Source organism: Octopus sinensis, linkage group LG14 (genome assembly GCF_006345805.1).
Source record: "Octopus sinensis linkage group LG14, ASM634580v1, whole genome shotgun sequence".
Taxonomy (NCBI): domain Eukaryota; kingdom Metazoa; phylum Mollusca; class Cephalopoda; order Octopoda; family Octopodidae; genus Octopus; species Octopus sinensis.
In genome coordinates, this window is record NC_043010.1 from 42,844,758 (window position 1) to 42,872,617 (window position 27,860).

General features: G+C 36.6%; 2 protein-coding genes across 10 annotated transcripts in view; one reads left to right on the forward strand and one right to left on the reverse strand.

Moving 5' to 3' along the window:
- On the reverse strand, window positions 1-12,512 carry LOC115218786 (Krueppel homolog 1-like). Of its 6 annotated transcripts, none has more exons than XM_036508932.1 (4): window positions 12,386-12,512; window positions 2,994-3,443; window positions 1,849-2,924; window positions 11-1,806 (listed from the first exon to the last, which is right to left on the reverse strand). In XM_036508932.1, the coding sequence occupies exons 2-4, from the start codon at window positions 3,184-3,186 to the stop codon at window positions 922-924; spliced, it is 2,154 nt and encodes a 717-aa protein (XP_036364825.1). In that variant the 5' UTR covers window positions 3,187-3,443; window positions 12,386-12,512; the 3' UTR covers window positions 11-921. The 6 variants fall into 6 exon arrangements, with proteins under 6 accessions (XP_036364823.1, XP_036364825.1, XP_036364827.1 ...); XM_036508934.1 differs by having other exon boundaries at window positions 11-1,429; window positions 1,493-2,924; XM_036508933.1 differs by having other exon boundaries at window positions 11-1,428; window positions 1,471-2,924.
- Window positions 12,491-27,860, forward strand: part of LOC115218790 (zinc finger protein 470) — a 21,884-nt gene continuing 6,514 nt past the window's right edge. Inside the window, exons 1-2 of one of the 4 annotated variants that reach the window (XM_036508940.1) lie at window positions 12,529-12,609; window positions 13,496-13,545. The gene's annotated coding sequence lies outside the window, so the exon portion shown is untranslated. Of the gene's footprint in view, window positions 12,610-12,647; window positions 12,666-12,875; window positions 13,132-13,495; window positions 13,546-27,860 lie in introns of those variants that run through there. The other 3 variants (XM_029788723.2, XM_036508941.1, XM_029788725.2) reach the window with 3 other exon arrangements.

Below are 27,860 nucleotides of genomic sequence, written 5' to 3' on the forward strand. Positions count from 1 at the left end.
TTTCAAAATGTTCACATTGTTGAAACTTATCTTTATTCAATAATTATTTTAATATTTTTCTTAATTATTAAACATTTACAAATCTAAAAAAATACTTCTAATTTGCATAGTCCATCAAGTGTACTATCACACTCGATAGTCATGTCACAAGGTTTGGAACTGATAAGAATCAACATTGGTACAACAGCCTGGTTAGCTTTCTTTAGAATGATGGCTACCTTGAGAAGGATAGCTCTGATGTAAAACTAAAAATATTTTTTTGGTTTGTTAAAAATATGTCCCATTGTAAGCTGATATGATTGAACTGGCCACATTTGAAACATACAAGATAAGAGGACAAGTACTGATGGTCTTATTTCTGTATAATTTTCATATCTTTGGTGCAAGTAGATTAATCCTTCAACTGTTCTAACTTCCAGTGACAACCAATACCCATTTAAACAGACTGAGAGTCAAAAAGCCTTAATTCAATAGGTCAAGATTTATTAATGTATAGTATGGTTTTCTACGAATTTCAGATTGTAAAAAGGCTGTATCAATAAATATTGCATATATGTCAAATGTGAAAATATATTTCATAAATCATAAAATCAATAATAGTTATCATCAGATTAAAATTTTGTTTAGATTTTTTTTTTTTTATAATCTTAGTATTTGCACAATATCAAGAAATAAAAACAAAATAAAGTTATTTAGCTTCAAAACTTTGAAGGGCTTATTTTTCTCTAAAGAGAAAATCTTTTCAAAAAAAAAAAAAAAATCAGAAAGCGAGTGGATAATTTATGAGTAATTGTCTACATAAATTGATAAAATAAAACCATCAAAACCTCAATAGAGACCAGTGACATGAAGTCTTAAAAAAATAAAAGTGAAGATATCCACAATTTTGTGGTGAGATTTTATTCGATAATTTTCTGCTGACTAGTTTGGACGAGAATCCTTAATTTTGTTTAAGGGTTGCATTCTAAGTATAGATGATTGTGCAGATAACCTGTGAAGTTCTTCAACCATGCGATTAGTCGCTGCTGAAGTTTGTGGAGGCATTCTGTTAAAGTCTTCTGCTGCTTGGCAAACGCTTGATGGGGTAAACCTATGAGGTGTCTCTGTCATACGCCTAGAAGACTGAGAATGCTTCATATGTTCTAGTGTAGGCATGTGTACACTGGAGGCAGGTGGTGAAGATAAAGGTGTAATTGTTGATGAATTGGATAGTGAAGATAGCTTTTGCAATTCTTCAACAGTTCGTGCAGCTGAAGCACTTGCTGAAGATAATGAAGATAACTGTTGCAATTCTTCAACTGTACGTGCAGCAACTGAATTGGAAGCAATGTTAGATGAAGAAAGAGTAGATGGTGGCTGCCACGTTAATTGGGTATCTCTTGGTTGCTCCTTTTGTTGTTCTTTCATATTTGAATCAGACAGTGGCATCCTTGAATCAGACAATGGCATCCTTGAATCAGACATTGACACCCTTGAATCAGACATCGACATCCTTGAATCAGACATCGACATCCTTGAATCAGACATTGACATCCTTGAATCAGACATCGACGCCCTCGAATCAGACATTGATGCTCTCGAATCAGGCATTGACATCCTTGAATCAGACATCGATGCCCTTGAATCTGACATTGGTGCCCTTGAATCAGGCATCGATACCCTTGAATCAGGCATTGACACTCTTGAATCAGGCATCGGCACTCTTGAATCAGGCATTGACACTCTTGAATCAGGCATTGACACCCTTGAATCAGACATTGACGCCCTTGAATCAGACATTGACACCCTTGAATCAGACATTGACGCCCTTGAATCAGACATTGACACTCTTGAATCAGACATCGACACCCTTGAATCAGACATTGACACTCTTGAATCAGCTTGTAGACGTTCAGAACTATCAGTAGAAGCCTGCATCAAGGCACCAGCAGCTGCTGCGGAAAGTCTTTCGAGCTCTTCTACAGTGTTAGAGGCACTGGACTGACCTACTAGCATTACATAATTTTCTAGAGATGCATGGGTTTTCTGATGGTTTTTCAAGTTGGTCTGATGGCTGAAAGCCTTACCACAATGAGTGCAAACAAATGGTTTTTCGCCAGTGTGCGTTCGACGATGGTTTTTCAAATTAGTCATGTGGCCAAAGCCCTTTCCACAGTGACCACAGATATATGGTTTCAATCCAGTATGAGTCCTCTCATGATTACGTAGATTGGTTAGATGACTAAAACGTTTACCACACATTCCACATACAAATGGTCTTTCTCCTGAGTGAACTCTCAGATGATTTTTCAAGTTAGTTTGATGACTAAACGCTTTGGGGCAGACAGGGCATTTATGAGGTTTCTCCCCTGTATGAGAACGTTCATGGTCACGAAGACGGGCACGCACAGGGAATGCTTTCCAGCAGTAGGTACAATGGAAATGTTTACGTTCTGCTGGAGTTTCTTCATGGTGAGATAGATTTGATTGTCGGGAAAACGCCTTGCGACACGTCTCACACTTATATGGTTTGTCTTTGCCTTTCTCTGATGGTGGAGTCAGCATAGAGAAAGGAAGAATACTTTTATTTGTTAGAGCTGTAGTTGCCATGGGAAGTGTTGCTAGTGGTGTAGCTACTGATGATGTCAAAGCAGTTTTCTTACTCGTAACATTTGAAGGTGCTGTTGTTGTAATAGTTGTTGTTGTTGCTGCTGCCGCAGTTATTGCTGTTGTAGTTAATATTGGTAAGGGTGTAGTAGAAGATTTCCTGTTTTGTTGGAAATTCTTCTGTCGACCATTGTTATTTTTTGGCATTAAATGATTAAGGTGTTGATGATGATCAATAGGAGGTAAAAGCTTTTTAGCATTATTCCGACAATTATTTGTGGAAGCAGTACAGTTGTTGTTATTGCTGCAGTTGTTGTTATTGCTGCAGTTGTTGTTGTTATTGCTGCAGTTGTTGTTGTTATTGCTGCAGTTGTTGTTGTTATTGCTGCAGTTGTTGTTACTGCCATGATTACAAATATCAAAATTCATTTGATGATTAGGTGGCATATTAAGATGATGATGGTGATGATGATGATGGTGTGGTGTATTCATTTTGAATGGGAAATTGGGAGCATTTAAATAAAAAGGGTGCGAGTTTAAAAATGAACAAGCATCACCATTTTTTTTTGTGTCTTTTTGTTTATAAGCAGAAGAACACATGAAGCCAAAACTGTGACTACTGGAACTAGACAGTCATAGAAATGTTTAAATCTTTTCAATTCGTCTTACAAATTCCACCTGCAAAATATTGACTTTGTATATGATGCTTAACATCCAATTTAACTTCTATTTCAAAGATCAGACATAGGGAAGGAAAGAAGCTTCAGCAACAAAGTTGAATTAAACTTGTTTTCAAGTTTGTAAACGCCATGCTGAGACATCACTTGGAATGTTTACTTATTCAGTGTATAACAAACCTGAAAAATTATAGTTAGAAATTATTTTAACATTTACAAATATAATTTTAGAAAAAAGAAAACGTTTTTGCATAAATATATATTTATTAGAACTGGCTTATCCTACTTAGATTTTGTAACTTGTATTGATTATATTGTCAACATAGCGAGAAAAGACAACGAACTCTATCAATGAAAGAAACATAGAGAAAGTGAGTAAGTATTAACTACTTAATCACCAAGTGTATACCCTAAACTCTTTAACCCTTTCATTACCAACCCAGCTGAAACTGGTTCTGGCTCTGAGTAGAAATGTCTTGTTTCATAAGTTTTGAATTAAAATCTTCCACCAAATCTTAGTCACAATTTATGTTCCTAACACTAACTGAATGATAACTCAGTTATTTTACTAAATATTTTGTTATATTTAAAGTAATTGAAAGAAACACAGAACATCTCAAAATAAATACAGTAACAAAGGGGTTAAAGAATTTGAAATAGGTACTGCATATTCAAACCTTACATCTTAGAATTGCAGCCCATGACAAAGCAAGAATGGTTATAACATAACAGTGCAAATATCATATAATTCCAAATAAGATGACAGCACACCAATTCTCTAGGGGCTTTTTCCAAGCACTTCAAAAGCTACATTACCCATACAGCAATTGGCCAGAGTTAGAAGCTAAGAAATAGAAAGAACTAAATAACAGAAAGAAATATTTAAGATTGAAAAGGTATGAGGCAAAACCATATTTTTAGATTATAGCAAAGAGCACACACGAGACAAGTTTTTTAAAGCCAGCCCTTAAAATAAAATTTGAAAAAAATATATATCTACTTACAGAATGTCAAATTATATTTTAAAATACCATATATAAATCTATAACTATGCATTGGTCATAAAAACTGGTAAATCTTATGTCAAATATATGTTTATGTCCCCAACCCATCAGAAACTAAGAAATTAGATACAAAGACAATTTTCCACTTACAAGACACAACTCCAAGTGATTTACCAAGAAGTTATGCTGTTAACATACAGATGAAAATATAAACACCCATATAACATATGGAAGAAATTACAAATATCAACTAAAAAGCATCATGAGAGTAAAAGGAGCTTTTGCACTCTGAAAGTTCTCATTTTGGTCTGTTGTAATTGAGATATAAAAAAAATTTGACAAACTTTCTTGCTACTTTTCAGTATGTCACTAAACTGCCCATTTTGCAACGAATATTTTTTTCACTGCTTTCGCAGATTTCCATGACTATGTTGCCACCCAATTCCACTATTATGAATATGAATTGAGAGCCTGAGTTATAGTGAATCTTTCATTAGCCAATTACACAACCACGGATGCAACCCCCATGGATGTGTTACAGTTACTCTCTCGATATAGCTTGGTGATTCTGACCATTGCTTTTCTAAGATTCCTCCACTCAGCATCAATGTAAGAAGCATCATTGGCTCAGTTAGCTCTTCTGCTACCTCTTCACAATCAGCCATGCTGCAGTTTCCATGACTTCACCATATCCCTGGCAGGGTGGCTAAACTGGTGCTATGTGTTGCCAAAGGACAGCCTGTAACTATGCAGTGCACAGTCGTCATTCCATGAGATATTTTCAAAATACCAACAGCCACTATACTTTATCAGAAATACAACAAACTCCATTCTAGATTCACTTTCTCTACTTTCCTCTTATCACCATTACCACAAATGATTCACATCACTAGGTATAACCAAAGCTCTAAAAATGATTGTGTCTAGTTGACATTTCAACTTATTCTTGTAAATTGTGTAATTCCAAGTAGACTTGTCCTAATCATTGCTTTTAAACACACCCCAAACAATTATGCTAATTTCATAACTATCACATAAATATTTCTAAATAACCCACTGTTTTTTTCACTTTGAATCTTTTACTTTCCACAGTGCTCAATCATTCCATGAATTTCTACTCTTCAAATCTAAAAGACTTTCAATTCTAATTCATACAAAAATCTTTTTTCGATGTCACTCAGTTATAAGCTCCATCTGTTCCTGATTATTTGGATTGAAAAACACATCACAACAGTATTTATTGAAAGAACACACAAGTCCTTACTCCATATACTTGGACAACTATATATCTCATTCACTAATAATCTATTTAATATCATCTCTGAACTAGCTTAAATGATATTTTATAAATGCGGATAAACATATCTGGCATGCCTGCACTGAGTGATAGAGTGAAAAGAACGTGTGAAACAGATTTAAAGTACAGAGAACTAAGATTTAAAAGAATCAACAAAACGTGAACTCTTAACTAAAGGAAGATTACAAAAACATTATGGAAAAGACAGAAAGGCTTTGAGCTCCAAAGAATATTTTGTAACACTCAGTAAATAAAAATATACTAATTACAATTCTAACCCAACTCCCAGTCTGAGAAACATCAACATTTTAACAAGTGTTTTTCATAACAGAGTAAATTGAATGGATCTGCAGGATAGCAATCTGATACACACACCTCACTGTGTGTGTATCAAACTTTTTCCCCCTGTACCATTCTTTTTTATTGTTATGATGTTTCTGTGTATGATATTTTACTAATGTACATCATCTATACATGTTACACATTTATGTAAAAGCACCCACCACACTCTCGGAGTGGTTGGCGTTAGGAAGGGCATCCAGTCGAAGAAACATTGCCAAATCAGACTGGGCTTGGTGCAGCCTTCTGGCTTCCCAGACCCCAGTTGAACCGTCCAATCCATGCTAGCATGGAAAGCGGACGCTAAAAGATGATACAAGTCTCTCTTTTGCAAACATCAACAAATATTTTTTAGTCCTTCACTACACTCTCAATCTGTTTGAACTCTGCCTTTTATCCAATGGATATCGCACACCTCTCTCTTCTGCAAATCACTTACATTTGATTCTCATGTCTCATTATTGTGCAATATCATATAATCCTATGCACAAATCACAGTTTGCTTTTTGCAAAGAGAGAAAATCTTGCACTTTTCTAGCTACCATATTTTATTTACAACCCTATCATTATTTATAATACTTAACCCATTAGCATTTAAACCAGTCATATCCAGCCAAAATATTCTAACTGGCTGGTGGCATGTAAAAAAGCACCATCCGATCGTGGCCGTTGCCAGCCTCACCTGGCCCCCGTGCCGGTGGCATGTAAAAAGCACAATCCAATCGTGGCTGTTGCCAGCCTCGCCTGGCCCCCGTGCCGGTGGCACGTAAAAAATCACCATCCGACCGTGGCTGTTTGCCAGCCCCGTCTGGCACCTGTGCCAGTGGTACGTAAAAAGCACCCACTACACTCATGGAGTGGTTGGCGTTAGGAAGGGCATCCAGCCATAGAAACAATGCCAGATCAGACTGGGCCTGGTGCAACCTTCTGGCTTCCTGGACCCCAGTTGAACTGTCCAACCTATGCTAGCATGGAAAATGGACGTTAAGTGATGATGATATCCAGCCAAAATATTCTAACTTGTTTTATGCTGAAACTGGCCAGATCCAGCCTCTCACACCAACCCTACAATGTTATTCTAAAATTAAACAACTACACCTTCAAAATCTCGAAACTATGAGACAATGCATAGTTAATTCAAAACAATATGAATAAATAGGCATTACAACTGATAGAGAAATTTAAATGCTAGAGGGTCAAAGTAATTCAAAGGCTGTTCATTTATAGCATCTGAGATACTGACTGTATTAGCCAGCCAGAGATTTCACCATGCATATTAAGTAAAAATTGGTTGCAATGTGTACATAGTTTCAAGTGTTTACTTATTGACTTCCTACAAATTTAGCAAGCCAGCTCCCAGATAGCACTGATATTGTATACTCACTTTTGCTATCTAGTACTTTGGTCTATGTCATGTTAATGCCATCAGGCCTTTGAAATCTAGACCATGCTTTCAGGTGTGAAACTTCTTTTTGCAACTCTCACAAATTTTGCAATGAGAACTAGAATAAAAGTTCTCAGGGATAACCAGTCATGAAGTCATGACAAAACTTCAAGAGCTGTAACAAATATACTTTTCTACTGTAGGCACAAGGCCTGAAATTTTGGAGGAGGGGACCAGTTGATCAGATCGATCCCAGTTCACAACTGGTACTTAATTTATCGACCCCGAAAGGATGAAAGGCAAAGCTGACCACGGCGGAATTTGAACTCAGAACGTAAAGACAGACAAAATACTGCTTAGCATTTCACCAGGTGTGCTAATGTTTCTGCCAGCTTGCTGCCTTAGAGCTGTAATAAATATAAAGAGACTGAAGACAATGCCATTATCACTTCAATCAATTTTCAACAGAAATACCGTGGCTCAACAGTCTGGCAAAAACTGAAACTACACCTTAGCAACTTGTTTCGACTTTGCTAAAATGCCAATGCCAGTGGCATGTAAGCAAACCATCCGAACGTGGCCATTGCCAGCACCACCCGGACGGGCCTCCGTGCCAGTGGCACGTAAAAAGCACCATCCGATCATGGCCGTTGCCAGCCTCGCCTGGCTGCCGTGCCGGTGGCATGTAAAAAAGCACCATCCGATCGTGGCTGTTGCCAGCCTCGCCTGGCCCCCGTGCCAGTGGCACGTAAAAAGCACCATCCGACTGTGGCCGTTTGCCAGCCCCATCTGGCACCTGTGCCAGTGGTACGTAAAAAGCACCCACTACACTCACGGAGTGGTTGGCGTTAGTAAGGGCATCCAGCTGTAGAAACAATGCCAGATCAGACTGGGCCTGGTGCAACCTTCTGGCTTCCTGGACCCCAGTTGAACTGTCCAACCCATGCTAGCATGGAAAGCGGACACTAAATGATGATGATGATATCAGCTACTTCAAAGACTTGGTCCATCAGTTTGAGATTTTAGTGCATATCCCTTATCCTATTACTAATACTAAGCATGTAATTTGCATATGACCCACATATCACGATGCTCCCAATATCAATAACAAGTACTTGAAAGTATTTAAACACCATAATCAAAGGCCCACAATCAAAATTACTCTTTTAAGAACATTTGAATAGGGTTATTTTTTCTTTTGCTATTTTGTCTGAGATATGTTTTTCATGCCCTCCTACACACTTGAAGATTGACATAGTTGATATTAGGTTTGAACTTCTATAGACTAATGTTTGTTGGGGATTCTAGAGGACTGCTACAATGAAGATTGACAGGAAGTATTTAACATAGGATTTGGAGGATGAGACATAACAGAGATGTTGCAAAGAGGAGAGATGGGTGCACTAAATGGACTTGTTCAGAAGAGTAGGGAGTTACTATAGTAGTAGAATTAATAAAAGAAAGGTCATATCTGTGGGTGAATGACAGTAGCACTTCAGAGTGAATTTGTACCAATCAACTGGATGGTCATTTTTGGACACAGCCTAGAATATTTGTAGCTGTAGCAGCTGTACTGTCAAGGATATGAAAGTATCACTTTTATGTGAGTCACACTTGAGCTTTATAGTGTCATCAAATGATCAGACCTCAAATACTTGAGATTGAAAACAAAGCCTAGATTTTGGATGCAGTTTTGACAATATTACAGATGCATTATGGCTATGAGAATTTGAGCAGCCAAGACAAAAGGTAGAGTACTCGATGCAGGCACAAAAAAAAAAAAAAAAAAAATTGAAATCACATATGGCTAGGATCCAGAAGTTCATTTTGTAATAACGTTGTGGATGTGATCTCATTGCACAGTGCCTTAATTGTCATCACTCACAGCTTAAGCTTGACAAATACTTTGTAATATGAAAACTTTGCAGAAGCCTGTTGTGTATATCTATCTATCTATCTTACACTGATATAGATCAAGCTGGAAAGACAAAAATTAGGTGTTCTTTGAAAGAAGTCTTTTGTGATATTATTCTTGTCACTATCAATCAGTGACTGACATGTTGAAAACCAATGACACCCATGTTTACCAGTTGAGATACAAAATAAAAAAAATTCATTTGGTGACAAACAAAACTTTGAAACAACTAGAAAGTATCAAATATGATTCTCAGAGCAAGTAACCAAGGAAAACAATCTTGCTGGTAACTGCTCTTGATTGTCTAGACTGGAAAAAATATTGGACTTTTCTTGGTTACTTGTTCTGAGAATCATATTTGATACTTACTACTGTTCCAGACAAGGTCATTCGGAATGCTCACAGCAGCCATATTCCTACCGCTCTATGTCACACTGGTGAGACCCATATTGGAGTACAGGATTCAAGCCTCTTCTCCTTATCTCCTCAAAGACATACATCATCTCGAAAGAGTCCAGAAGCTGGCTACCCGCATGGTTCTTGGTCTCAAGCATTTGTCTTATGAAGAAAGGCTGAAGACGCTCGACCTTTATTCTCTAGAAAAACGCCGCCGCCGTGGTGATCTCATTCTTGCTCACATCATAAGCGGAAAGTGTAACCTCTCAAAAGAGTTGTTCTTCACTCCAGCTCCAGAGCGTAGGCTGCGGGGTCACTCCGAGAAGCTCTATCTGCGACGATTTCATCTCAATCGAAGGAGAGGGGCTTTCTCCATCCAGGTTGCAGATCGGTGGAATAAGCTGCCGGATGAGATAGTGAAGATGCTGACGACCGCTCGATTCAAAGTCTCTCTTGACCAGAAATGGCCTGAACTCTTTGCATGAACACCCCTGTACATAACTCCATGTCCCCCTACATGGCCTTGCGTTTTTGCTTTTTGAGCCACAAAATTAACTTAACTTAACTTAACTATTTCCAGACCAATGATTACACAAAGTCGTTTATGAAGTAAGAACACTTCTCAGGAAAAAAACTGACATACTGCTTTACTCCCTGCACATGACTTTCCTGCAGTTGTCACCTTGCAACAGTCTAGGCTGCAGTTAACAACATCAATATCACCAGTCTCCAAAAACCTGACCCGGAGAAAAGGCCAAGAGTACAGCCAGCTCCTTTCTCCAAATGAAACTAATAAGGAATTTGAGACTGGATCTAAAGCCAATAAGTTAGACAAATTTATCTTATTCTGGAGATTTATCGACCCCATACCATCATGTACATGAATTCCTTCGGATAGTGATTCTTATTCCATTGATATGCAGATTCTTCACTGGCTGCCTCATTCTTCTTTTCAATCACATTATCTGTAACTAACAGTAAGTACATCATTGAGACAATAATATTTTCTAATACAACAAAATGTATTTCTAATGGGATGTCACCAACATTACTTCGGGATGCAGTGAGATTTACAATACTAACCCATAACTGGCTTAAGAATACTGACGAAAGTTATAAAGTAAAATTATTTAGAAGTTTCCACAGTTTAAGACATATGAATGAGGTGGGATGTCATCGTTAAAAAAAGTGTTAGGAAACAAACTACCCAGCTGAGCCTGTTACATGTGTGCTTATTTCTGAGAGAAACTGTTTAAAAACAAAAACAAATATACAAAACAACAAAAAAAAATCAAAAAAAATCACTAGTATCAGTTTCAGTATGGTTGACAACTGTAACAAAGTGAGCTTCCATGTGACTTATAACAATAAACTAGAAACAAAGCCAAAACGCAGTCTGACGTCACTTCCTATTAGCTTGACAACTGTTACAAACTTATAATCGATTTAGAAACGGATCGTGTTGAAAATAAACGACGATCAATCATTCCTTTTTTTTTTTTTGCTGGCTAGAAAGACATGTTCGAAGGTAAAATAAGTTAACGCAAAGTTTACTAAAAAAAAATCAATGTAATCAGTTCTGTCACTCATCACCTAACTTGGAAAGGGAGCTAAGTAATAAGCCATAAACTGAATCGATCAATTATTATAGCAGATAAAAATATAAAAAGTGACTAATAACAAGAATAAGACGAGGGATCCGCTATAAAAGTAGAACAACACATCAGTATAACAATAATAAAGTAATATACGCATACTATCTGCAACATAATCTTAGTCAAAATACGCCTTCTTTAGACAATACTATAATTAATACATTTGACACATTCAACCCAAATGTGGTGGCGTAAGATAAAATAAGTCAAATGAATCCAATTCCACTAAATATCAGCATATATTCTTGATAATGAAATAAAAATTGCAATTTAGAAATTAGAAATGCGTTGAATCAGCAGCAATCAGTATAAAACTAATAGCGAAAGAACTAGTTTCGATCATTCTGACTAACGTTATCAAAAGACCATTAATGCAAGTTATAAATCACTTATTAAGTGCACTCTTTATCTGTCATATCATACAATATTTTGATTATAATAAATTTGTTTATAACTTCCATCGTATTAAAACAAATTATTTGTACTAATAATGGTGCCAAATGCGGATTTCTTTTTGAACAGAAAATGCTTAGGGTTAGATTCACTGAAATAAAGCGGGACAATGCGGTTGATTGTCTCAGACGGAGGACACAAATAATATGGAAAAGGCGGACAATAAGTCGGAGACCATTCCAGTGTCGTACTAACAACTCCCCATTCAAGAGAACAATCAACTATTTACTTGACACAGAAAATAGTTTTCTTTGTTACTAATCAATTTCTTATTTCGGATGAAAGTTTTGCGATTAAATACCATTCTCATCAGTTTCATTTATTATTTCAGCACAATATTCTATTTAGCAACTCGATTGAAATAAATTAACAAAACGAAGATATAAAAAAAATAATAATCGAAATAGCTTTAAATTCATAAAACTCTACGAAATAAATGAAACTAAATAAGAGAAAAAGTAGAATAATAAGACATCTGAAAAGCGGCTTTGTAATAATTTTACTTGGTTTATCCCATAGAATATAATTGTGGTATGAGATAGTCGACGGAAATAGAAGTTAATTATATAAAATCAGGTCTTTAGAAGTGACCGGTTTTTTCAGTCGAAAGATCATTATAAAACGATGCAAAAACAAAGGAGAAATTAACTTCTAAAAAAATTATAATCATTGAAAATACCTTTTGAAGCATTATGAAGTGGTTTGACAGTGATCAATGGGGAAATTGGTGAGAGTTAAAGAGGAAACGATCAAAGCAGGTGTGAAGTGACCTCCATGTCGGTGCGAGATCTCGGTGTCTGCAGTTGTCTCCCCTTTGTTTATGTCGAAATTAGACATGATCCCCATCCCTTAAAAAAATGGCTGCATATGAAACGATGAAAAACTTCACCACTAGCTTACAATGTAAGTACACTTCGCTGCCAACTTGTCACTATCCGACTTAGACATATGAACGGCGGGTCATTGTAATGTTTCTTCCGTATGTTACTCAAACAGTTGCTTGATTTTTATTTATATTAACACTACGTAAGCACGCTGAAATATTTCATGATTGAAGTCACACACACACATATATATATATATACGCACATACACACATATACACACACATATATACACACATACACATATACGTGTGTATGTATATATGTATGTATATATATATAAAAGTTTAGGGAATAGCTAGTGATGGTAGATTTTCTTTAGGTTTAGAATGTCTGTAGACATTGGTTAGACTAACTGAATCCGTTACTACTTTTCTCTATAAATTATTTCATTGACTGAGTTGTGATTTGGATAAACTCTAAATGTTCAGTATGTCTAATTTCGAATAGCAAGTCTGCTGGGAGTGACTCGGGGCCATTTAATGAATAGATTTTATAACTTAAAATGACAGCAGTTCCACACATACACATACGAAAAATAGTGAGTGTTATGTTTTCGTAAATATATTATCTAATGGATTCTTATATTTGAAGTGTTCTTATATATGTCTATTGATGTTTTTAATTGATAATTACAGTGTTCGCTGCAATATATTGTTTTCTTCCTGCGATATTTTCGTAAATATGTTTAAAATGTAGCACTTAACTGAAATTAGTGTTTCGCTATAAAACAAGAAACAACATTGATATTTAAAAATATGCAACAGATATAGCATGCAAGGATTTTTATTTTAATTAGGTTATATAATTCAGTTTAAACACCGGCCATTTGGTTCACTGGTTTGATCATTCCCAGTGGTTTGCCGTAATGATTTCTCTTTCATATTTCACTATCATTTTCCCAGATGATATGGATAATATTTCGATGCTTCACTTTGTGAGTTGCGATCATGGGGTAAGTATGCTTAGAATTGAACACTGTCTTCTCTAGTTAATATAATACCTCAACACCTTTTGAAATTAAGTACTTTTCGAAAAAGAAATAAGATTGAATAATTCTGTTTATGAAACTGAAATTTTAAGTTTTTCCGTATACATTTCGTATCAGTGTTGGTGGGCCTTTGGATTGCATTTTCATTCATTCTTTATTTTTTTTTTATAAATTTGTATCTCATGAAAATATTTCATGTGCTGAAAGTTTTAAATGCCGAGAAATTTAGATAGTTTGAAATTTTCGGAAATTATAATCCAAAGCAAGATATGAATATAAAGCTGTATTTACACTTACAAGCAACTACCATCAAAACTCTTAATTTTTCGAACTCGTTTGCTTTGCATGGATAATGAAGTTACCTTTACTATATAACATTTGTTAAAGAGATCTACTTTTTCTTTTCACTAATGCCAATGACAATTACTTCTTTTAAAAATACTTTATTCAAAAGTTGCAGCATTTACAAGAATTTCTTAAAAGTTAAACTTTTAAACAGAAACATCATGAATACCAGTAGTATACGAAGGGGAATCAATTTTCCATATCATTTGTAAAAATTGGTTTTGAGTCTTGCCAAAAGAAACCGCTTTTAGATAACATTTTCTCATGTAAGAACAATTTTTTTCAAGTTTTAAATTTAAATGACACATGGTAACATGTTTCCTAACTTGTGCGGTAGGTACATCATGCTACCCGGTTTAACACTACAACCTGATCCGTAAAAGCCTTTAAAAGAGTTTACTCTGTTGCAAACCTCCATACCTAAGACCTAGCTCACGACACGAAGTTAGCATGACCTCACAAAGAGCTGATACCTCCCACACTTCATTAGATACCAGAAATAAAAACAATTCTCCTTCCTTCTCTCTAACATCCATGAACACCAATATCACCTCTAACTGCACATCTTGTTTCTCTAAGACAAATGTTATCTTATCAGTCTCTACTGTAAGGATATACTCTTTTCACTCAAAGTTCGTACTGAAAGTTGTATCTACATACATAAATTTCCCTCTCCCTGACATTCATCTCTTTCACCTGGATCTCAGTCGTGAAGACTTCCAGTTACTCTGGCTCAAAGCCAGCCTTCCCACCTCTAAATTTGCTTCCTCTACTGTTCCTCCAACTTCTCAAACTACTAACAACTTTTCAACCATTGAGAAAACCTAGCTCACCTTCACTCCTCTCTGAAGTCATTCAGTGAAGACTTCAATGCTCACAACTCTTCTTTGGCTCTCATACACATCCCGTATTGATGCTGCCAATGCAGAAACCAGTCTTTTCACCCCTCAACTCTGTGCATCAACAAGCTTCAAAGCTACTTACATCCTTAACTAACACATAGACACTCCAGACTCCCTTGGTCACTTTCTCACCTAAATCCATCCTCTACCAGACAAAAACTTTCTCTGCAACCATCAAACCATCAGGTCGTCTGATTACTATCTTATTACAACTACCCACTATAAATGCACATATCATGCAATGCCCTCCACTCCACATATACATGTCCCTGATCCTATGGCATTTCAAGTTAACCAACTAACAGAATTCCACTTATTCTAGCCCTGACAGCACATGTACTTCATTTCTGACACATCAGAAACACCAGATGGCTTGCTAAAGCCATCCTGTTTGACATGTCTTCCCACATCTCACACAGCAAAACCTTGGTGAGTTACTGAAACCATCTTCTTAAACATGTCTTCCTACATGCCACAACAAAACTCGAGAAAATCACCCACTTTACAAACTAGACAGCTCTTACCCAATATCATAATTCCTGTAAGACCATCCAAACTGAAATGGTTGCCTCTGTGCACTGCAGAGCCATCAAGCTCTCCTACTTCTGCCATAATATCATCAGTTCCTTCCTAAAAGAAATTAACAGAGTCCAATTCTTATCACAGCTTCAAAATCTGGACTGAATCAATTCTGTTATTCTTAGAGATTGCATGAGTCAACTCATTTTTGTGAATTTGATAAAATTAGAGCTATAGCACAAAGTCCAAAAGAAGATACAATTCAAATGAGGCTCTTAGAAGCATGCAATCATCTAAGCATCATGTAAAAGTTTTAGAATATTTTTTTAGTCCAGTAATCTGAAACTTAATGCCTGCATTGAATTGGTTCAACACTCTGAAATGAAACTTCTGATCCAACAAATAAAAGACGAATGAAGTCTGAAGTTAAACACTTTGCCAGACCCCTCAGCTGAAAGCTCTGCTAATCACAAGAGCAACAACAGTGCTTTTGCTAAAGTTCTTGAAGGCAAGAGACCACTGGTGGATTCTGGACAAAAGCAAATCTCCAGTAGTACTGGCTTAGAAGCAGGGCTGTGGAGTCAAAACAAAAAACTTTGACTCTGACTCCGACCCCTCTTTATGTAATTAAGTGATTGTGGTCTACATATCTCATAAAGCATATGCATATACTTGTACTTTGTGTAGACCCATATGTTATAGCCGGTTTATATTAAAGAATAATGATATTGTGAGTTGGAGTTGGTGTCAGTCAAACTACACCAACTCTGACTCCACAGTCCTGCTTAGAAGCCATGCTAATGGTGAGAAAGGAATAGTTGTTTGATTTTGTTTTATAAATTGGAGAGAGAAAGGTTGTATGTAAAACCACTGTGAATAGATTGAGGAAATTGAAAATAATAATTCTGCAAGTATTTATGAAATTGGTCTAAAAATATTTGAACTGTAATCCCTTAGAATATTTGGATGGATTTGAATAAACCAGTGAGTTCATATTAAAACAAATTAATGATCTGTCATTGAAATTTTGGAAAAGTTTGATGCATTAATGGAACCAAATAAGGACAATGGTGTGAGTATCATTGTGTTGTTGCTGAATGGAAGAAAAATCATGGATAGATGAAATGAATGAGATGAAGTTCCAGTATAGTTTGGAAGATAGATTGGTTTTAAGCTATTGTTGGTTTTCAAAGAAAATATCAGAATATGTTATTCGGAGGTGACACTGTTGTCAGTATACATTAAACTATTTGTTGTATTGAAACTGAAAAGGTTCCACTTGGAGGAGGGACTAAACAGGCATCTCCTTCAGTAGCTGTGTTTACTACAAATGCACATCTCTGATCTGGAGACTGTAAAGTGAGCTTAGATGAAAATTTGTTTAGATTCTTATCCAACTGCAATTACTTAATCAGTATTTCATTCTACTTCTGACATAAATTATATTGATTGATTGATTTTGAAGGGTTTGTGTCATCAGATAGAAATGTATTCTGAAGTGAGAAAAGTTACAACAATATATACACCAAGGAATCCTTTTAACAAGGACAAATCTTATGGAAATAAAACTGCCAGTATGTAGTTTCAGAGAGCAATTGAACATGTTGGAAATGACATAGATGTTATTATTTATGAAGATGATGCAAATATTGGTGATAAAACTATTTGGTGTATCATGTCAGTATAGCCATTGTATCACCTTTGGGTGCTTTTAGTGGAGTTCACTCTGTTGCAAGCTCTCAGATCCATGCACAATCACCAAACCAAACATCCTGTCTCTATGAGATGCAAATTTTGCAATCCCTCTTTACAACCCCCCTCTGCTAACCAGGATACACTCTCTGTTCAAATTTCACTCTGCACATATGTAAACTACTCTCTCTGTCTTTCACTTGCATTTCAGCAATAATGACTTACAGTTATTTAAAGTCAAAATTTTCCTCCTTCATTCGCTTTGTACGTCTGCTCCTTTTGTTGCTTTCTGAATTCCTTGAATCACTGGTGAATCTTTAATCACATCCCCTTTTGCATTGTGAACATATATCTCACCTTTCCCCTCTGTCTGAAGTCATATTTGGTAACTTCAATGCTCACAACTCCTTTTGGCTCTCACACTCATTCCACACTGATGCTTTCAGCACAGAAACCTTACTTGCATTCCAGACCAACACACAGACACCCAAAACACTCTGGATCTCTTTCTCACCTTGAAATTTATCCTCTGTCAAACTGTGACAGTCTCAGGTCATCTGTTGTTGCTTCATCGCAACTGCCCAATAAACACAGTCACATACTCACACAGCCTCCCTTTACCTGCAAGTCAGCCAAGTGTTTGAAGCTCCACTAATTTTATGCTAATAGTCTCTGGCTGTACATATACTTTGCACCTGACCCACCAGAAACAGATAGGCTGATGATTAAACCCATCCTTTTAGACATATTTCTCTACATTCCACACACAACAAAATCTCAGTGACCCAAGTTCCCTAAGTAGTTTACTCATAGCTGCATTGAAGCTGATAGGACAAAAAGCACAGCCTACAATGCATGAAGAAAATTACCCTCTGCTCAAAACTAAGTGGTATTCACTACACAACTCTTGTAAGACCATTATCTTATATATAAAGAACACCTTTGCACATTACATGGCCCTCTCGCTTTCCCACCTCCCAGATTGCAACCTAAGCTTTCCAATCCTTCGCCAAAAGAATATACATTAACTTTGCAAGGTCCTCTTTCCCCGTCTTCTAAACATTGATGGTTTTATAAGCAGTACCTTCATGGAAGAAGTCTCTATTTTTCCCACCTCCCAGATTGCAACTAAGCTTTCCGATCCCTTGCCAAAAACATTAACTTTGCAAGGTCCTCTTTCCCCATCTTCTAAACATTGATGGTTTTATAAGCAGTACCTTCATGGAAGAAGTCTATTTTTACTTCCCATTTCTAACTCCACACTACATACCCTTGGCAAATCTCTTTTAAAACTACCTACTTCAACTGCATCAGGCCCAAGTGTGAAAATACTTCCAGTTACTTCAGACCGGCAAAACTACTATTGACCCTGACACTCTCTTCCATCAGAACTTACTCCTATCTTCACTGAACCTTTTAATCTCTCACTCTCTATTGGCAACATTTGGAAGCATGCTTCAGTGTGTCTCATTCCAAAATTGGGTATCTCCTCTGACTGTCTCAATTATTGTTCGATTGCTCTCGCCTGTAACATTACTCAGACAATGGAGGCAGTCATTTAACAGTGATCTATAAAACTTAAATCTCTTTCTTTCCTCAGTGACCACCAGTATATCTTGTGTGGAGCCAGATCCATTCTTCTCTTTACTATCATTAACTCGTAGTCTCTCACTTAAGAGCATTTAAGTAATACAATCCAGTGTCTTAGACATCAATAAAGCCTTTGAACATTGCCTGATTTGTAAATCTCCTATGAAAAGCTCCCACCCTAGGGCTCACTCATTTCGTATTTTGGGTCAATAGCTTCCTCTATCATCATACCATAGCAACATGTTGACAGACCTTTCTCTGCTCCTCTCATAATCAGCTCCTCAGGTTTCAGAAGTGTCTCTCACTGTCTCTCTTCTATACTTTAATGTCCTATTTGCTGCCACATCACTCGTATGCAAATTATATGACTCTTTATTCCTCCCTAATCTTTTCCAGCCATTGCATCATCCACACACAACCATGACACTACATGCTAAACTTGCATTGATTCCATGAATGGAGAGTTTGAGAGCATCATTCAGTAGGGTTCTGCCAATCTTATCTTTTTTAACAGCCAAAAAAAAACAAAACAAACAAAAAAACTCAAGCACTTTCATATCAAGAAAACCTCACCAAACCATACTACTACTAAACATGAGTGGCACTGAACTAGATCCCACATCAGTTGTGGCTTCAAAATCACATTAACATAGTTAGGATTATATCCTAAAGACTGTCCTTTTTCTTCAAGGTCCCTCATCTCTAACATTGCTGACACTCTACAAGGCTCAAGTGAGGCCCACAGTGATGTTTTGCTCTCATATCTAGTATTGTGCTGCTGCTAAGCACACAAATATCCTAGTCTACATCCAGAGAAAGGTTGCTTGACTGATTGACATTAAATCACTAAGACATGTTCCAGCCTCTGGCCCACAGGCATGTTGTCTCCTCTTCATTCCTTTTCTGTTACTACTATAATGGCCTTTTGTTGTAGGAAATTAGTAATAATAGTACACCTCTCCTATGTGACAAGTGGAATGAGTCAGTCACTATAAGTAAGATGAGAATTGGGAGAGTACATAGAGCACAAGAGTACTTGTAGGTTGTGTTGATAGTCATGTCTGTACTGATCTAGTCATTATACTGCGATACTGAGTGGACATAATCATAATCCAACCTTTGGAGGATAATAACACTATGACTGCAGGTTGTACAGTGCCAGACAGAAACATCCTGTCGATGACTTTGGAATATAACAATATCTGTCAGATCGGCAACTGTCATAATGACAGATATAATAGTGGCAACAAGGATAAACCAATTCACGTAGAGTTAATGAACTCACAAAGATTGTTGTACAAATTTTATGAAAAATTGTGAAGGTATGGAAAATTTGTTGGCGGGTTTGCTTAAGTTGCAAAACAGCAAGAACAACAACAATTAATATTACAGCAACAAATGCTGCAATTACTGAAGTTGTCAGAAAAGCCAGAAAAAGTGTTCTCACCAGGCTATGTTGCGAATTCAATTACTGAATTCAAATGCAAACTTGATGAAGGAGTTACCTTCGAAGCACACTACAGAAGGTATGAGAAAATTTGCAAGAAAAAATGTAAAGATTGGGACAATGAGATGAAAACTTGCTTTATCTTGAGAAAACTGTCTCCAACAGAACATGAACGAAACAATAATTTTGTACTTCTAAGAAAACTGTCTGACATAAAGTTAAATGACACAATAGATATATTGTGTAAGATTTTCAGTGAAAAAAGCTCATTGTTCAATACATGTTGGAAGTGTCTGAGCATAGAGAAAAACAACAAAGACTCTATCACATGTGCTAGTAAGCAGGGAATGCAAGAAGTTTAAGCTGGATAAATTAACATTATTTACATTTGACGGATATTTGCCCTCATCTTGTTTGTTGTTAACACAATGTTTCGGCTGATATACCCTCCAACCTTCCTCAGGTGTCTTGGGGAAATTTTGAATCTGAGTTCTCATTCCTAAGGTATTTTTTTGATGGTATTATTATTATTAGTATTATTATTATTATTATTCAGGTCACTGCCTGGAATGGAACTCGGAATCTTGGGGTTAGTAGCTCGCGCTTTTAACCACTACACCATATGCCCGGGCATATGGTGTAGTTGTTAAGAGCTCGGGGCTACTAACCCCAAGATTCCGAGTTCCATTCCAGGCAGTGACTTGAATAATAATAATAATAATATCGAAAAATACCTTAGGAAAGCACAGATGAGGTAGCACTTCAACAATTTTTAAGAGTGTACTGTGTAACACCAAATCTGAATACACCAGTAGGTAGCTCACCAGCAGAGCTGATGTGTGCAGGGAAAGTAAAGTCAGTTTTTGATAAATTGCTACCTGGCAAGAAAAGAAAAAGTGCCAGGGAAGACACAGCAAGATTTTTTTAAGGTTGTTGATAAGGTGTATATGAGGACATACAAAAGTGGAAAGCAGAACTGGGAAAGGGGCAAAATTACCAAACACATTGGTAAAATGATATATTGGGTAAAAAGTAGAAAAGGCATACAAAAGAGACACAGGAACCAACTGGAAAAGAGATTCATGTAAAGTTAACCAAAGAAGTGGAAGGAACCTATGGAATGGTTGTATGGATATGTTCCAAGTACCAATGCCTCTGCAGGTGATTGAACCCAGGCACACAAGTGGGAGGAAGAGAAAACAGAGTTCCTGAAAATAGATGCCAAAAGAAAAAAAAAATATTAAAAAAAACTCAAAAAAGGGAGAGGGGGTGAATAAAAATATTCCTAGATAAAATGACACTTCCTAAGTAAAACTTAAAAGAAATATAGGGAATTAGTAATAATGGTACACCCCTCCCATATGACAAGTGGAATGAGGCAGTTACTATAAGTGAGGTGACGTCAGCTGGTATCGAGAGAGTACATAGAGTACGAGAAAGCTGTGTTGATAGTCGTGTCTGTACTGATCTAGTAATTATACTGTGATATTGAGTGGGCATTATAACGATCCAATTTTTTGAGGATAATAACACTATATGACTGGGGATCGTACAGTGCCAGATAGAAACATCCTATCGATGAGTCTGGAATATAACAATATCTGTCAGAGTGACAACTGTCGTACAAAGACAGATACAACAGTGGCAAAAGACTGCTTTATAATGCCTTTGTTCTTTGGAGCTGGCGGGTCTCATACCTCCATCACTCAGGCACTCTTGCTCTTCTTTGCCTCTACAGCCTCTCTCTTCAGCCCTGCTTGAGCCATGCCCAGTTCTTCATTGGAGCATCTTCTCCCTGATCATGTCTTTCCTGCAGGTGTTGAACTGCAACTATTTAAATGAAATGTTAGCAACGTGAAGCTTGCCAACTTCATGGTACTATCACTTCCTTCAGACTTTACAAGTAAATAAAAAAAAATGTAATTGTTAGAATTATCAAGCATGATAATCAATTAGAGACTAATGAATTATCTTTTTTTTTAGTATATAGACTAATAAAGAGGAGAGGGTGTCACCAGTGCCTTGTTTACTAGCAAGAATTGTAGATGTGAAACCATCAAAGTATAAGAAACAATTAGGTGTGTCCATTTCTATGGGACAATTGTCCTGTTATTGAAAAGCCATTTAAGTCATTGAAAAATGTGTTAACAGTTGAAAATAGTAACCTTGTGTAATGGAAAATTATTTATTTCACCAACTTGTTGGAAAACATTAATTACAAAAGCTTTATATGACAATACCCATCGAGACTCAATGGCAACAAGAGATCCATTGAAATTAAGTGTGATGACTAATTTACTTTGAAGATGTATAACAACATGTAATAAAATCTCTGACATCATCATCATCTTTTGACATTCATCTTCCATGTTGCAATGGACAACTTTACAAGATTTGACAAGTCCAAAGATTGCATCATGTTCCAATATCTGCTTTGGCATGGTTTCTAGGGCTGGATGCCCTGCCTAACACCAACCATGTTACAGAGTGTACTGGGTACTTTGTTCTTCACACCAGCATTAGTGAGGTTGTCATGCAGCTTGCAAGGTTAAGATCCCAATCAGTTGAGTGGATTACAGTAGAGAGGAAGCTGACTCTGTGCTAGATTAAAGGTTAAATATGAGAGAAGAGGCCAGAACAGAACAAGTTTCTTACTGCAGGGGAGCTACATGACTATTCACATTATAGAAGAGAGGGTGGGAGTAACTGGAGTAGACCTCAAGATATGAGGTGAATAGTAGTGAGTGAGGACAGTAACACAAGGAGTGTGGGTGTTTAGAAATTGCAATAGTGTATGGAGAGACTGGGGGAGTGAATACAGTGAACGAAGAACAAGTGTCGAGGGATGATAAATGTATGTTGGAAGGAAGAATAGGTGATGACTTTAGAGATTAGTGAGGTTGAATCAATGATATAATGAATGGCAGACAAGAGATGGAGATGTGAATTGTGTGTGGTAGGGGAGAGTAGGTGATGACTAAAAGGGGTGATGAGCAGCAGAGTAGTAATAATATGATAGACAGAAGGATGAGGGAGAGAGATGACAAAGTTGGGTAGGTTGCAAGAGTATGAGGGGAAATGCAGATGTAGTGCATCAAGGATGTGAGCAATGTATGTTGGTGGGGAAGGAGAGATAATCTGGTGGTTCAGAAGGGTGATCAGTGTAAAATGTGGGTGGAGAGGGACTATTAAGAATGAAGGATGGCTATCAAGTGAAATGATACTTGGTTGTGAGAAAGATAGTATCGGAAAAAGTTGGAATATGCAGTTAGGAAAGTGATAGCGGGGTCAGTGATAGGGATGATGGGTGGTGGGGATGACTTAAGGAGGGAATTGGTTAAGAATTGTTGTGCATATATATTTTGTGCTTCCAGAATCTCAGCTTTGCCAATGTGGGCAGGTCATTTCAAGTACTGCATATCATCAGTCACCCCAGTCCTTTGTCATCTCTTTTGTAAAGTTCTGTGTCCTGAGATCTGATTTCTTTACTTTGTCCTGTGTCTTCCTGTGTCTCTCTCTTCCACAAGCTCCCTCCACATTAAGTAATGGCACTTCTTTATACAGCCATCTTCATCCATACACATCACATGTCCATGATATTGCCATCTTCTTTCTTACATACTACATTTGATTTCACTGATGCCCAAGTTTTCCCTCAAGATTTCTATTTTGTCATTCTTGCACACTTACATCTCACATATAATAGAGCATTCTAGTTTCATTTGTTTCTAGTCCTCTCAACTCTTCTGCATTCAAGCCCCCATGTCTTTATGTAGCATTGCAGTTCTAACACAAGCATCATACAATCTGTCCTTCATTCTGAAGCAAAAGACCTTTGTTTCTAGTAACAGTAATAGATCCTGAGCTTTTTCCAACCCATTTTTGCACTGGCTACTATAATTTCAAAGTAATTACCCCCTCTGCTAATTACAAATCCTAAGTAACAGCTTTTTTTATTAATCTACTTGTGATTCCACTACATCTCTTATGTGTCCATAGCTTGCATTAGATACAGTTTACAGAGTCTATACCTACTCCTTTTCTTTATATTAAGAAAAGTAATTTCTCTGAAGATACTGTCTTCTTTCCTACTTACTAAAACTCTTAAGTTTACCTTGAGGCCTCTTGATTTTAGGTTTAACTTCTGTGTTTGGAATTTCCTCTCTAATTCCACTATGTGAACTAGGTCATTAGCACATAGGAGTTCCTTTATACAACCAGACTTAAACTCCTCTGTAATGGCATGTAGGATAGTGATGAGTAGAAGATTAAGGACTGAGCCTTGATGAACACCAGCCTTCATACTAAACATGTCACTGGAATTGTTGTTGACTATCTTTTTCCTTGCTGCATCTTTGTAATTATCTTGCACATCCCTCACAAACCATTCATCTACACCTAAGCTATTTATCAAGACCATTTGTCTAAACTGAAATTATCCACATACCATACACATTGTCTAAAGAAAATACAGCTTGGCTACATATACATATGGATTATGATTAAAGCAAAAATTTAGGTCTGTTATTAATACTTGATGTATACTCTGGATTGGCAGAAGTAACTAGAGTTAAGAGTAAAGAAGCAGAAATAGTCAGGTATTAAGAACTGTTGTTCCAGAAATTTCATCACAATGAATTATGTGCATGTTTAATAAGATAGGATGTAAACCTGTGAAAAAACCTCCTTATTCAGAATCAAATAAAATTACTAAGAGAACAGTATTACATATCTTTCAAGCAGGTTGATAGAACCTATAATGGGTATTCTAATAGGTATTTAAGCTGCATGCTTTTAAAATATTAGACAATCCCCCAGTCTTTAAGATTTCTTTGTTCATCTGCTATGGTGGGCAAATAAATACAATCACCAGATACAATGCCTTATAAAAAAATTACTGCTCCTGTTTAGTGATTGCAGTTCTTAAGGTGAAGCTTCAAATAACATTCCATACTGTTGTTAATGACTGTGATTTCACAACTGAAATGAGAACAAATATTGCACATGATGTTATGTGCAGTTCTTTGATTTAAAAGAAGAAAAAAAGAATTAAAACAATACATATTTAGATATGATGTGCATTGTTATGCTAATACAAATATTGTAATGTTATTTGTGTTTTACATGTGACACAAAACTCTACTTGTGAAGACCTTTTGAGGCAAGTGAAAATCAAGATTGAAATCGATCAACATCAATGGAAATTGTAGCTGTGATACCAGTGCCGGTGGCACGTAAGAGAACCATCCAAACGTGGCCATTGCCAGTGCCGCCCCGACTGGCCTCCGTGCCGATGGCACGTAAAAAGCACCAGCCGATCGTGGCTGTTGCCAGCCTCGCCTGGCCTCCGTGCCAGTGACATGTAAAAAGCACCATCTGATCGTGGCCGTTTGTCAGCCTCATCTGGCACGTAAAAAGCACCCACTACACTTACGGAGTGGTTGGTGTTAGGAAGGGCATCCAGCCGTAGAAACACTGCCAGATCAGACTGGGCCTGGTACAGCCTTCTGGCTTCCCAGATCCCAGTTGAACCGTCTAACCCATGCTAGCATGGAAAGCAGATGCTAAACGATGATGATGATGGGAATTAAGATAATTTAAGGTGACCACCAGTTCTTTGTGGAAACCAGAACAGACAGTTAAATAAAGTTCCTAGATTTAAAGGATCATGTGCACTTACAACAATACTTAGATAAACTGTGTACAAGTATTGAATGAATTTTATTTAGAGACCATCAGAAATTTGGTTTTGACTATGAACTTTATCATAATGTTTTAGTTACAGCTGAAGGTGATTTATGTGAAACTTGAGTCCTGTTTTTGTTTTTATAAACATATATAGATATGCGTTTTTGTGATAACTGGCTTCCTAGTTATGAGAGAAACTTACTAGTCATCATAAACTTGTTCCTTACTTTTCTGAGCTCACACTACACCGAAATTGATTTTTATCTATCAGTTATCCAAGATTGATAAAATAAATAGCAGTAATAAAATAAAGTCCATAATCAAATTTTCCCTCTTTCTTCTTACAAAAGGGCCTTCAATGCTGTGTGCAGAAAAAAATGTAGTATATTAAAAAAAAAAAATTTCAATAAGTATTTCAACAATTTTTAGTCCCTTATATTTTCAGAAGCTATTTTAAAATGTGGTTTTGTATTCTTGCTCAGAAGAGACTGTCATGAACATTATCCTACCAGCAATCTTGCACTTGTATTTGTTCAATTACTGTTGCATTTACTAGTGTTCTCTTATTGAATTCTTCAAAATCACAAGTAATTTGTCACCCACTCTATAGATCTTTGTCAGTGAAACTGATGGCCATTCTTTACCAAAAATTTCTCCCTGTAAATCTATGTTTGGAAGTGAAACATAAATATTATCTTGAATTCAGTACAGTCTGCAGCTCTAATACTCGTTGGAGACAAAAATAACAAAGCTGTATAGTGACTATTCCATTTAAAAATAAAGGAACTTTTTCTTTAAAATAGACTCCTCTACAATAATCATAACAGATTTAACCAAAGTCATTGAAATCTGTTATTCATCTCAGTATATTTATTATTATCTCTTATAGTTCCTGCATTGAATCCTTGAGTAGTTCAGCTTAATTATATGTTGTGCTCACTGCGAGTGGTTTAATTATCTTAAATAATCTGGTCTAAACTACGTTAAACAGTAACCTAGATTAAACTAAGTCAAACAATCTTTTTTTCTTTTAGTTTTCAGTTATAGATTCTGTCTTAGCTATTTCCTAATATAAAAACCATTAATTGTAATCTGGTACTATTGGTTTGTGGAGGCATGTGGTTAGGGTGTTGCACTCATAATTGTAAAATTGTTGTTTCAATTCCTGTACCAGGCAATGTAGTTTGTTCTTGAGCAGAACACTTCATTTTATGTTACTCAAATCTATTCAGCTGGCAAAAATGAGTAATCCCGTGGTGGACCAACATCCCATCCAGAGGAGAATATATATGCCTCAGAATCTGGGAAATTGCTCTTATGAGCCTATGGCTTGGGAAGGACCTTTGATCTGTTGGTCATTGGCTATTGTTTCAAATTATCTTATGTAACAAGGGCACAAACCAAAGAATATATCTAGTAACCGATACAAAGGGCTACTGTTAGTAATAAAACATTGGTGACATGTCACCAGGAATCTTAACTAAGACTGCTTTTTTAGGTCTCCTAACAGACATTAAAACAAGTGTTGAAAAATGGTGTGTTTGCTCTCCATTTCCTCCATCTTTTTGAGATACGAGTCTTGAAAAGCAGAAAAAACATGTCAACAACCAACAAAGGAGCTTTTACACAGTTGTTTGTTTTATTTGAAATACCAAGCAAATCTTATTGAAATTGCAGCACACCACCTTATATAAGTAATGTAGTCTGAGACATGCTCTGCACAAAATGATCAAAATCATTCCAGCTATAAAAGACAGCTGGAATGCCTTTGATCTTAACCCTTTCTGAGTACAAATGTCTTGCTTTCATAAGTTTTGAATTAAAATCCTCCACCAAACCTTAGTCACAATTTATGTTCCTAACATTAGCTGAATGATAACTAAGTTATTTTACTAAATTCTTTGTTATATTTAAAGCTGGCAGAAACGTTAGCGCGCCGGGCGAAATGCATAGCCGTATTTCGTCTGCCGTTACGTTCTGGGTTCAAATTTCGCCGAGGTCGACTTTGCCTTTCATCCTTTCGGGGTCAATAAATTAAGTACCAGTTATGCACTGGGGTCGGCATAATTGACTTAATCCCTTTGTCTGTTCTTGTT

Excerpts from the sequence above, each read along its gene's own strand:
- LOC115218786 (XM_036508930.1), bottom strand. The coding sequence starts at position 3,186 with ATGTGTTCTTCTGCTTATAAACAAAAAGACACAAAAAAAAATGGTGAT. Across the intron at positions 2,925-2,993 it reads GAATTTTGATATTTGTAATC|ACAACAACAACTGCAGCAAT; the intron begins ATGGCAGTAACA and ends ACTGCAGCAATA.